This window comes from Plectropomus leopardus, chromosome 1 (assembly GCF_008729295.1).
Source record: "Plectropomus leopardus isolate mb chromosome 1, YSFRI_Pleo_2.0, whole genome shotgun sequence".
In the NCBI taxonomy this organism is placed as follows: Eukaryota; Metazoa; Chordata; class Actinopteri; order Perciformes; family Serranidae; genus Plectropomus; species Plectropomus leopardus.
In genome coordinates, this window is record NC_056463.1 from 21,855,605 (window position 1) to 21,867,189 (window position 11,585).

The 11,585-nt window shown below is 39.2% G+C and overlaps 1 protein-coding gene across 1 annotated transcript; it reads right to left on the minus strand.

Moving 5' to 3' along the window:
- Nucleotides 1–567: 567 nt before the first annotated feature.
- Nucleotides 568–11,186, minus strand: supv3l1 (SUV3-like helicase). The gene is made up of 16 exons (XM_042485847.1): nt 10,767–11,186; nt 9,991–10,068; nt 9,141–9,248; nt 8,916–9,030; nt 7,470–7,638; nt 7,119–7,230; nt 6,506–6,583; nt 5,684–5,775; nt 5,382–5,562; nt 4,914–5,007; nt 4,482–4,601; nt 3,519–3,618; nt 3,310–3,390; nt 2,853–3,029; nt 1,584–1,732; nt 568–1,444 (listed from the first exon to the last, which is right to left on the minus strand). Exons 1-16 carry the CDS (start codon nt 11,044–11,046, stop codon nt 1,024–1,026), a joined length of 2,355 nt encoding a protein of 784 aa, XP_042341781.1. The 5' UTR covers nt 11,047–11,186; the 3' UTR covers nt 568–1,023.
- Between the last annotated feature and the right edge of the window lie 399 nt (nt 11,187–11,585).

The following is an 11,585-nucleotide window of genomic DNA, read 5'->3' on the forward strand; positions in this document are numbered from 1 at the left end:
GAGTGAGCTGCAAAATACAATCTAAACATATCATGATTGCTAAAATATAGCAGACTTTTAATGGACTTATGAATTCACTTTAAATATACAAAGAAACAACAAAAATTATGGCAATCTCATCTGCATATAGACACAAACAGGGCTGCACTTGATCCAATCTGTTCTGAATGTTTACAGAAACTGTAATTAGAGATCCAGTGTGTAGGATTTAGTGTTTGGTTTTGTCCATTCTGGGCTACTGTAGAAAAACATGACAGACTGTGGAGGAGGAACCTCTCTGTTTGTAGATAAAAATAGCTCACTCTAAAAAACAAAAACACAAAATTTTTAGTTTCAGGTGATTATACACTAAAGAAAACATACTAAAGAATATTTAATACCATTTCTGCTAACAGACACCCCTAAATCCCAAATCCTACACACTGGACCTTTAATGTCAGATAAGTTTACCTGACTGTAATTGCCGAATTAACATAGATGCACACTCACACTGTTCTGATGTTTTGCATTTGACTAAATGGAGCAAAATGAAAGCAAACTGATTTCAGACCTGTATAACCAACACACACACACACACACACACACACACACACACACACACACACACACACTAAAATGCGGTCAGTAAAGTTTGTCTTTGGGCAAATTTCACAGTTTTAAGTTAGTTGTCAATGTGATTCTGTGAGATATTTTATGCTTTCACTGAAATGGGAAAATAATAGGTTTTTAGAGAAGTAAAAACAAGTAAATCACATGAAAACATTTAATGACCCAATATTCTGGTCCAGATCTCAGTCCAGACCAAATAACCATAATCAAGCACTGCTTGTGTGTTTATGCTACATGTGGGTGTTTTTATGATTATAGCTCCAGCTAAAAGCTGCTTACGATCCGTCCATGGCTAGAAAACGTGATTCATTTGAATGAAAACACCAGATATTATCCAAGGCTTGTGTCAGTTATTGATCTCCATGGGAACAGCGCTAACCATCCACATGCAACTGCAACACACAATTGTTTTCTTCATTTCTTCTTCTTTGTTTTCTTCACGTTGTTTTTATTGTACTGTTGTGTATTGTTTGCGATCTGATTGTTGGGCTGCTGCTTCTGCTCTTTGGACCACTCCTTCTGCAGCTGCCGCAGCAATTCAGGAGTCAACAGCCCTTCTCTCACCAGGCGACTAGTCAGAGAGCTGTCTATCCGCTCTGCTGAGAATCTTTGTCCCCTTTGACCTTTGCTGCCGGCTGAATAACTACTGCCAGCACTATTAGTACCTGTTTGTCCCTGCCTGCTGCCCTGTGTCTGCAGCTGGTCAGTGATGATTGGGTCAGTGGCTCGAATGAGACGGGTGATATGTTGGACACCATCTCGTATGATGTTATCAAGTTCCTGCTGGGTATCCCGAACCAAGGCCGTGTCTGGAAACATGTCCATAAAACGGTAGCTGTGGAAACAGAGAAAAACATAATGTTTTACTGTAAAGAGTATAACAGTATTCACTGCACCACATTCTCAGACACAACCAAAATATGATTGTATGAAACAACAGCTGCACATGATAATCCCATTTAATGACAGGTTACCTTAACCAGAGGTAAAGATCTAACACATCGTGAACAGCTTCCAAGTGAACCAGGTCTTTTATGTTTTTGGGTGCAGACAGAGGCCAGTTGACATGGCGACAGATCCAGTCAAATGTCAGGGGTTCATCTCGGCTGAACTGACGAGCAAACTGAGCGAGAAATAAAGATTTAAATCAGTGCAACAAAGCTGGAAGTACAGGAGAGTATGCAAAGCTCAACAGACAAGCAAATAAAAGGAACTGTGCTGAAATATTGTCTTGAGCAGCATCATAGTGCATACAGGGGTCATTAGAGTGAAATGGACTATTTCATATATTCTGATTATTGACCTGGACAGGAAGTTGTCTGTGTGTGTGAGTGTGTGTGTGTGTGTGTGTCTGTGTGTGAGTCCTCCGCCAGAAAATTTTGACACTTAAATTTCCTGCATTCTTGTGAATTTTATTGGCATGGATTTTTTTTCAATTTGTGCCTTTTCAGCATCAATTTATTGTCTAAATATCTTAAAATTTTGTCAAAATAAAAGTCCTTTGCTACTTTCATGTTTTTATTGGAAGGGACAAAGGAGGTTGAGGAGGTTTTGTCCCCCGACAATATCTACACCTCTGTCACTATGTATGTCTGTTCCTTATTTAGTGAAATGCTGTAGCTGAAGGGGATTCTCATGAAACCAACTAGACTAAACAGTGTAATAATTCAAACAGAATTCAACACAATCCAAATAAAATGTTTTGTGATGCATTTACATCACGTTTCCTGAAATCGACAAGCAAGAAAGTTTTGTATCAGGAGACACTTCAGAGGTTTGGTCCTAAGAGTTTAGAGTACTTGAGAGTTTACATAAAGTTTGTTGTGTTAAATCAGTGTGCTCCAGTGTGCACCTTGAATCTCAAAGGTTGCATGTTGAGGACAGTAATTTAATTCTGGAGATAATCTTGTTTTATAAGTATAATACAGTCATAAAGTGACATAGCAACAGTACAGCGACTATAAAAAGTGTTCCCTCATTCTCAGATCTTTGTTTTTTTCTTCTTCGACAATTAATCACTGAATCAGTTCCTGTTGAATGAATTGAGAATTTAAAAAAAAAAATCTATTTTTCAAAAGTGACTGTGCCTCACTGATAACAGATCAAATGTTTTGTTTGGATATTGTCTATGTTTTACTTCAGCCCCTCAGTGTTGCTGCAGCTAATCAGCCAAACCTTATTTCCTTCCCTCTCTTCCTGCATATACCTCCCTTGTTCCCATGTTAACTTCTATTCATCCTTACCTTTAGGAAGGAGGTGCATACAAAAGGTTGCTTCTTGTTGATGGGAGCGGTGCAGAAGACGTAGCGCGACCTCAGATTGAGCGGGATATGCTGAATCATATCAGCCAGGAACTTGAAGTCGTCGATGTTGCAGACAAAATACATACCGTCCACCTGAGAGAGGCTGACAAATATGTCCTTGGAGAGAGAGAGGAGTCACAAAGTTTGTCAAGGTGAGATGAAAAGTAGTGCAGCGTGCAAATGATAAATCAAGATGTGACGTGTATATACCAGTCAGATTTAAGTGTTTCTATGCACTTTTATGAAAAGGTTCATCCAGCATGACAAACGCGCAACGATCCCTTTCAAAAGTCATGCTGCGACTGTTTGAATGAGCACCTCAAAGAATTCAGGCTGTTCTGAGGACAAATAACTCTTTGGTAGAAGAATGAATGAATTTATGGATAATTATACTTACGACAAGGTTTGACAGTGTAGCATCAGGCAGATGATAGGCAAACATCTCTATCTGCTCTGCTGTAGGATGGAGGCCTGCAGTCTGTGACAGAGAGAGCTGAACATCAGGCCAACTTCATTTCTGCGGCTTACATATACAGTGAAGCTTGGTTTTTTTAGGGTTAACCTTAGCAAATGTGCTTGACTGCATGCTTGTGTGTCAGTTGTTACCTCTATGGGGTCTATGGACTGGCTGAGTATTTCCTTCAGAACTGGCAGATCATCTTTGTGCATGGTGGTGACTTCTCCCTCTTTAAATTTGGAGGAGAATCTGGGAGATGTGACAAAGGAGACAGCTTTGACTAGAATTGTGGCCTTGCGATTGTACACCTCTGTCAACCAGTCAAGTTGCAGTTTATATCCATGTCTGACCAGTAGTGACGCACGGGTCAGGGTTTCTTAAAAATCCGCACCAAACCGGACCGTTTACGAGGGCCAGTCGCCTCCACCTTTACTCAGAGCACTGCTTTGTCACATACTGACCTGCCGGCCCAAAACCTGTGATAGTATCTAACAAACTTACCCGAACCACCCGGCCCGTGGGTCGTAGGTCGACCCCCACACCACCACAGACTCATATAATATATGAAGTGACGCCTCTGAAGGACGTATTAAGTGTGTTTTGGGCAAATCTTGGATACTTCACACACACATTCAACCCAGCAGCACAGTTTCAAGGTGGACACCCAAAATGAGTGTCACCAATTCAGTATCTGACCAAACGTCTGTTCCTGAGTTATGACACTGGATGGCACAGAAAGGGTTTTACAGAACATTATGAGGTCACAGTGACGATGACCTTTGACTTTTTGGATATACAAAGTCATTCTGTCATAATTTTATCTGAGACACTTGTGCAAAACTTATTAGCGTATGAATAATTGAGTTATGGCTGAAAAAAATGTTTTGTGAGGTCACAGTGACCTGGCACCGCTCGTGCCAAATTTAAAGAACTTCCCTGAAGTCACAAGAACGGGATGGACTGACAACCTGAAACCTAACATCTACAGCCTCCAGCCTACAGTGTGAAGGCATAAAAATGCACATATACATAAACTGCTTGTTAATATTGTATCTTCTCTCCCACCTTTAACCCTCCTGAAGGGGAGTAATATGAGTGAAAATGAGACTGACCTCCCTGCACGGCCGGATATTTGCAGAGCTTGTGATGTGCTGATGGTTTCCATGTGTTTCTCCCCTTTCTCATTTATGTTGGGCTTTACCAGACTGTTGAAGATTATACGTTTTATACTCCTGTAGAGAGAAAGTGGAAAAAAAGGCAGACAAATGGAGAGACATGAGACGAGTTAATGGAATCTGCACAACAAAAATGACCATTAAAGAAAGACCATTTAGATGAACATGGGAAATACAACATGCAGGGTGATACAAAATCTCCATAGAAAGGGACATACAGAGAGAAGACAACACATTCACTCATTACTGCTTTGGGGGAAAAAGCTATTATTTAAGTGACGTCATGTAACTGCAATTTTACAATCTTTTCAAATTTTTGGAAAAAAAAGTGGAAGGACCTGGATTGATTGTGTGCATGAAAGTACTTACAGATTGAGGCCCATGCCAATAGCGTCTGTTGCAACCAGTATCTTGCAGGTGTCATTAGGGTCATTGAACTTCTTTGCCTGTGACAGTTTGGTGCCTGCAGATCACAGAACAATCAAGCTTGTTCTCAAACAATGGCTAGATATATAATGGTTGGTATGAATGACAGAAATTAAACCTTTCTTTGATTGTTGTATGTTTTAGGACAAAAGTAGAGTTTAAACTGCAGCAAGATGAACATTTTTACAAATGGAGCCCACTAAACTTTATTCACACATGACCACCTCCTACTGTGATAAACATGTGAACGCTTCATCGATGGGAACACAAATAAGTACATTTTATCTTTGTATTTGCAGCAAACCTTCAGTTTGAAAGAACTGTGGACCAAGGTGATATATTAGGTATTTCCTTTCTGACAAACATACACCAAAAATATTAATTTGTAACAAAAAGCCCTCACAAACTCACCTGGAGGTAAACTCCCGTAGATTACAGCACATTCCTGTCCTCTGGCCTCAATCTGTCTGCTTATGGAGTAAATGTCATTTTTACTGAAGCAGACAATACAGTCTCCTGGTCTCAAGTTGTCCAGTGAGTCCACAGCGTAATCCAAGATTGAGAATGGAGTTAAACGCTGGTACGTGTGGACCTTAAGAGAGAGAGAGAGAGACAGAGACCCAAACACAAAATTTAATTTTTAAAGGAAAAAAACACTGCATAATATCAATGACACTCAACTCTTCCTGTCGCGTTACGCATTAGAGCCTCACCTCAACCTCTTCTCCTGTGGTGTACATCAGCTCTCTGATAAAGTTTATGGCTGCAGGTTCCCCACACACATGGATCTCCTCCGCACACAGACCTAAACAAACACAAAGATGTCAGCAGAAGTCAGAAACATCATTACTCAGAACAAACCAAAAAGGTATCAACAGTGAAAAAAAGCACATCCTCACACTCAAATCTGTGCAAAAATGTTTACTATGCCAGCTTTTGGTTTTTCACTGTTGATAACAATTCAGATCCAGCACCTCCGTCTAAGTCCAAACACCTGGTGAGCTGTGTTTTGCCAAGAATTTAAAACCAAAAAGGGTACAAAGAAAAAATGAACAGGTGAAATTTCTCTACATTAGGGCTGTTAGAGGTGACGATGGCTGGCACCATATCAGATTTTTACCACACCAGTATTGTGGCCAAGAGAGTTCATCTCATGATACTTTTACAGTATCTATAAAGAAATAGATAAAAAAATAAACATACAAACAAAAAACATAATAATATGAATCAAATTTATCGTTAACTTTGGTTATTGTGCTTTTTTTTGTCCCTTTTTGGAAAATTAATGAATGAAAGGAAACAAATTAACAATAAAATTATTTACATAATATTTTCATATGTATATTGCGACACATCTAGAGGTAACCATGTATGCACTTTGCCTAAAAATGTTGTGTTTGTGACTGTGTGTCAGGACATGAAGACATTTAGAACATTTTCATTCTGATAACTTGATAATCATAAATGCTACTTTTGCAACCAGGTGTTTGTGTGGGTGTGTGTTTGACTGTACGGTTGACATGTGTGTTACAAACCCAGAAGTGCTCTGGTCCAGGCCCAGCCTCTGGCATTATCTCTGATCATTTGAATTTCATCGATAACAGCCACCTCATCTGAAAATAGACATACAAAAAAAAAAAAAACTGTGTTAAATATTCGCCTTATTTATCAATCAACGTAAACATAGTTTCCCTCAGTGACTAAATTTCTACATGACCTGACAGGAGAAATAGTTTGTTCTACTAACTAATGAGAAATATCAGTTAGTATGATGGGGAGTTAAAATTTCCTGCAATTGAAATATCACATGAAACATAAACAAATAAACTACAGGTTTATAAATAGTATTGCTTCAGTTTATGGATTATAGAAAAGAGGATTTATTATATTTATTCTTTATCATGAGTCAAACATGCAAAAACCGAGATATCTTTTATCTTATTTTTTGTGATTAAAACTGATGAGACTCCACTTTTTTGGGATCAACGCGAAAAGAGGCTGTAGCCATCAAACATTCGTTTTTGATTTAGTGGATACAATCTGATAATATGCAAATCAATGTGATATCCAACAGAGAAATGTTGAGTTTTCTTGTTATATTTATGCTGTTAAACTGAAATGTTTAAATTTGTAATGTTTGCTACTTACAAGGTGTGGTGACGCTGCACATCTCTATGGTGCAGGCCACATGACCAGCAGCTCGACCATCCGGGTCTACAAAGGTCCTCTCCTCCCCAGTAACCAGGTCACATGGCACACCCTGTGAATACGCACACACACACACACACACACACACACACACACACACACACACACACACACACAAGTAGGGAATAATAGATATGAAAGATAATATCTTAAAAATACACACACATTTGATAAATAGAAAGCTATTTGAAAGAATTGAAAGACATTTTTTCACACACATAATCCTAAGGACCTTTAAAAAGAACAGCTGGACAGTTTAAACCCATACTAGAAGAAAAAAAAAATACACACTGCATCGTTGCTCTTCTCAAAGATCTCGTGGGCCAGTAGTTTCAGGGGGCCACAGTAGACTCCAGACTTAGCAGCCAGGTAGCGCTGGATGGCTTGGTAAGTTTTACCACTGTTGGTGGGACCAGCATGAAAAATAACCTTCCTCTGGATGGCACGAGCCTCAGGATACCTGATGAAAACACACACGTTATAACATCAGGCAAGCTATGACGCATGTATACAGACAATGACTGAAACCTAAAGCCAGTACAGCTGTGATACTCATATTACAGTCCATGGGCCAAATCTGGCCCCTGATAAGGTGCCAGGTGGCCCCTCAACCATTTTCTATTTCACAATAACAATAAAGTGATTCACACTGGGAATTGCTTTTGTGCTTTTAGTATACATAAGGTGCCAGCGTGCACAAGACATCATCAAAATAGAGCTTGTTTATAAAAAAAAGTGCCACTGAAGGGTCCCCCGCACCCCCTGACAGAGGTCCTGGCTAAGCCCCTAATGTCCTAATATCCTAGAAATGTCCTAAAATCTTTGAAACATGTATGGGTCTGCTGCAATTAGCCCCTGGCCTGCCATTTTGCAACAGTGGGCCCCATGCAAAGCAAGTTGAGTATCCCTGCAAGTTAATGTTAAGTAAAGGTGAAATACCACTGCTGGTACCTACTGGGAATGAAAACTAACAACTAGTTCCAGTTGAGAACCGGCTCCAAATTGTCCGATTCCATCAAATCGTGTGCTTCTGAGCTTATCAATTCCTTTCATTGATGATGCCATCTTTTTCTCACAGTCACACACTGCATGTGATGTCAAACTCATGTATCTGTGCCGCTGGGAGTCATGACAGTGAGGAAGAAACGGACCAACGTGTGGCCTCAGTGCTGCTTATAAAGTCTGTCAATCATTTCACCTGAGGGCGGAAACACCAGCAATATGCTGAAACATCTTGCTGCACAAAATGGGCTTAAATTCCAGGAATTTCATATATTTGACGCTCTACGCACGAGTGCCACTGCTTCCCAACCGAGCGGCATGTCCGTACAGAGGGTAAATAAATATCCTGTTATAATATTATTAACACCACACAGACAGGTTTAGCTATTTTTTCTTTGACTGAGAAAACCCAAATTAAAAAGAAAGCTGAACAAATACTCTCTTATTTCATCTACACTGTGCTCACACTCAGGGATAACAAACAGTTGATGCTGAAAACCTGTGCAGGCCTACTTTTTTCCCACAGAAATCTTGATTAGAAATGAATAAGGGTAATAAAAAAGACTTTGACTGATAAGCAGAATAGATAAAGGCTTTGGTATTAATAAAATCTCATTCCCATCCCTGACGGCACCAGACGGTAATCTCTAATATCAAATGTAAAAACAGCACATACAGCATATTACTGTACTGCGCGTAGAGCGTGACGTTCTTGAGTTATGCTCTTATACACACCAGTTTGCAGGGACTCTGAGGTCTGAGATCTTCCTCAGGTCATCCATACAGTCCAGCATAGGAAAGATTTGCTTGGCATGACGCATAAAGTACGGGTAGACGTCATCTACATGACCTGGAGAACACCAGAAATTAAAGCTGATTAAAGTTTGAATTTAATTAAGTGATTTAGAATATCTCTTTTGACACAACTCCAACTTAAAGTCCAGTTAAATACTGACAAACCTGCTGCGGAGCAGATGTCACTGAGAACGATGTGTAGGTCGGCAGGGAGTGATGTCGCTTCCAGAACATGCTTCCTGAAGCTAATGAAGGCCTGATGGAACAGACGAGCTGTACACACACACACACACACACACACACACACACACACACACATTAGTAGTCTTCATTTTTACTGGGAAAGTGTATTCATTGAACAGAATAAGGGCTCTCTTGTTGATGTCAACACTTATTGAGTGAAAGAAGCGGAAATTTATTTCACAAAAACTACAAGTGGGACATGATGGTTCAAAACAACCCCTGACTGTCTAATTATACACATTATGGTATCGTGACATCACTGCATATTAAGCTTTAAAAAAAAAAAAAATGCAAGTGATCTGACTCTTGATGTTTTGTATTTCCTTATTTTGGAACATGTCTATACATTAAACTTCTTTTGTAAAGATTTTGGTAAATTGTGTGCATATCTACAAACATTTTTTATTCGCAGGGCTTTAATAATAGGCTGAAATTAGGTGGTTTTGAAAACTCTGTGTTGACAACCAGGGGTGGGGAGTTGTGTTTTTTTTTGTAAAAGTTTATATATAGTATATAACATTCATTCTGCTGCTTTGAGTCTTTTCGCCATGCACAAATACTCTTTTGACATAGCTTTATTAACCTGTTGAAAACATTCCTTAAAAAAGTAATCAAATGTAATTAGTTACATTACATTGATGAATTAATGAAAATACTTAAACTATGTATTACAATTTTCAAACTATAATTTGTAATCTGTAACCTATTACATTCCAATAGTTACCTTCCTAACACTGCTGACAAATGGAAATCATGTGAATGAAATTCTCACCGTCCAGGCCGTTGTCTGCTGCCAGCTTCTGCATCTCTTTTCTCTTATAAAACCGGTTCAGAACTTTTAGCAGTTCACCTAAATCAGAAAAACATGGAAAATTACATTTATTTCTATGATTAACAGAAAGCAAACAATAAACAAACTGTGTTAAAAGAAAACACTCTAGATTTACATCTGACACCTTAGATAACCTTGGCTCATGAAAGAAACTTGTTTTCTAAGGTCGACAGCTGTTGGTTTTCCATGGCCGATTTTTGGAAGTGATATGCATTTACACTAAAAATGAAAATCAATATTTATTATTTAGAATTAAAAAAAACTCCAACACAACTGTGTTAAAGTGCCCTTAGCTAATTTAATTAAAACATTTCTAACAAAGTCAACTGAAACTAAAAAAAAAAAGAATAATTAACAATAGCTCCCTGAGGTTTGACAAAGTAAAAAAGTCCTCCCATGCTGACAATTTTGTTAGCACTTTAAATTAATCAATTTTATCGGCGTTCATTAACATAAAACGCTAATACAGATAATCAGAAAATACCAAATATCGGCCCCAAAAATCGCCCAGGCCGATAATCTGTCGATTATTATTATCTGTATTTTGATAATTTACAATGTGACGCCAGAAGAAAAAAAAATCATGACATCCAACGTCCAGTGTCTGAGAATTTAAGTATTTCGTAAGATTAAGTCATATTAACACCAATTATAACCCTTTTTTTTTTTTGATCAATGCCTTTTAGGACTTTTTAAAGACCTGAATGTTTACTCACTTTTATCGAGCGGCTGTGTCAGCTCCGCTCCCACACTCCCATCAGCGGAGGAGTCAGTCTTCAGAGACACGGGGACAAACAGAGACGTGTCCGGAGGCTTTGGTGGGGAGCTGCTGGATGAGACATTTCTGCTGCAGACCACATATCCAGCCTCATGCTGTGAGTTCAACAAAACAGACCCAGAAGACGCAGGACAGCCGCCGGCGGTGATGCGCGCAGTCCGGGAGCTAATGTGGCGCTGGAGCCGAGAGAACAGATACAAACAGCGGTTTACTGACATCGCTGCGAGCCGTTTACACCCCCGCTGTCAGCACCTTCTGCGGGACACGTACACAAATGTACTAGTGTCGCTCCATATTGTTCAGCAGGTGTGAATATGTTGATTACACACCACCGACTTCACCAGAGGACGGTCAACCATGGAAGTATTCAACGTGAGTCTCTTCCTGCTAACACAACGTGAGACAGGACCCGGCACTGTTTAGCTGCTCGATAATGTGCCTGTGTTGATATTGGACATACAATATTATTTTTATTCAAATTTAATTAGCGATTTTCACTTAATTTAGCTAATACTTGACAGATAATTCAACATGATAAAAAGTGGTTTATTATTAACACTGTTTGACTTTAAAAGTAAAAACTATGAACAGGCAAAAAAAGTAGACACCTCTGAAGCGATACCCGAAGATCGTATATACAAATTGATGATTGACTCGCCACCCAAAAAAAAGGTCCCGATTTAAGCGTCTCTTTGCACTTCGCCCGCCTCGAGTCAAACGATCTTTGAAGGTTTGAAGTCAACTCCTCAAGAAAAAA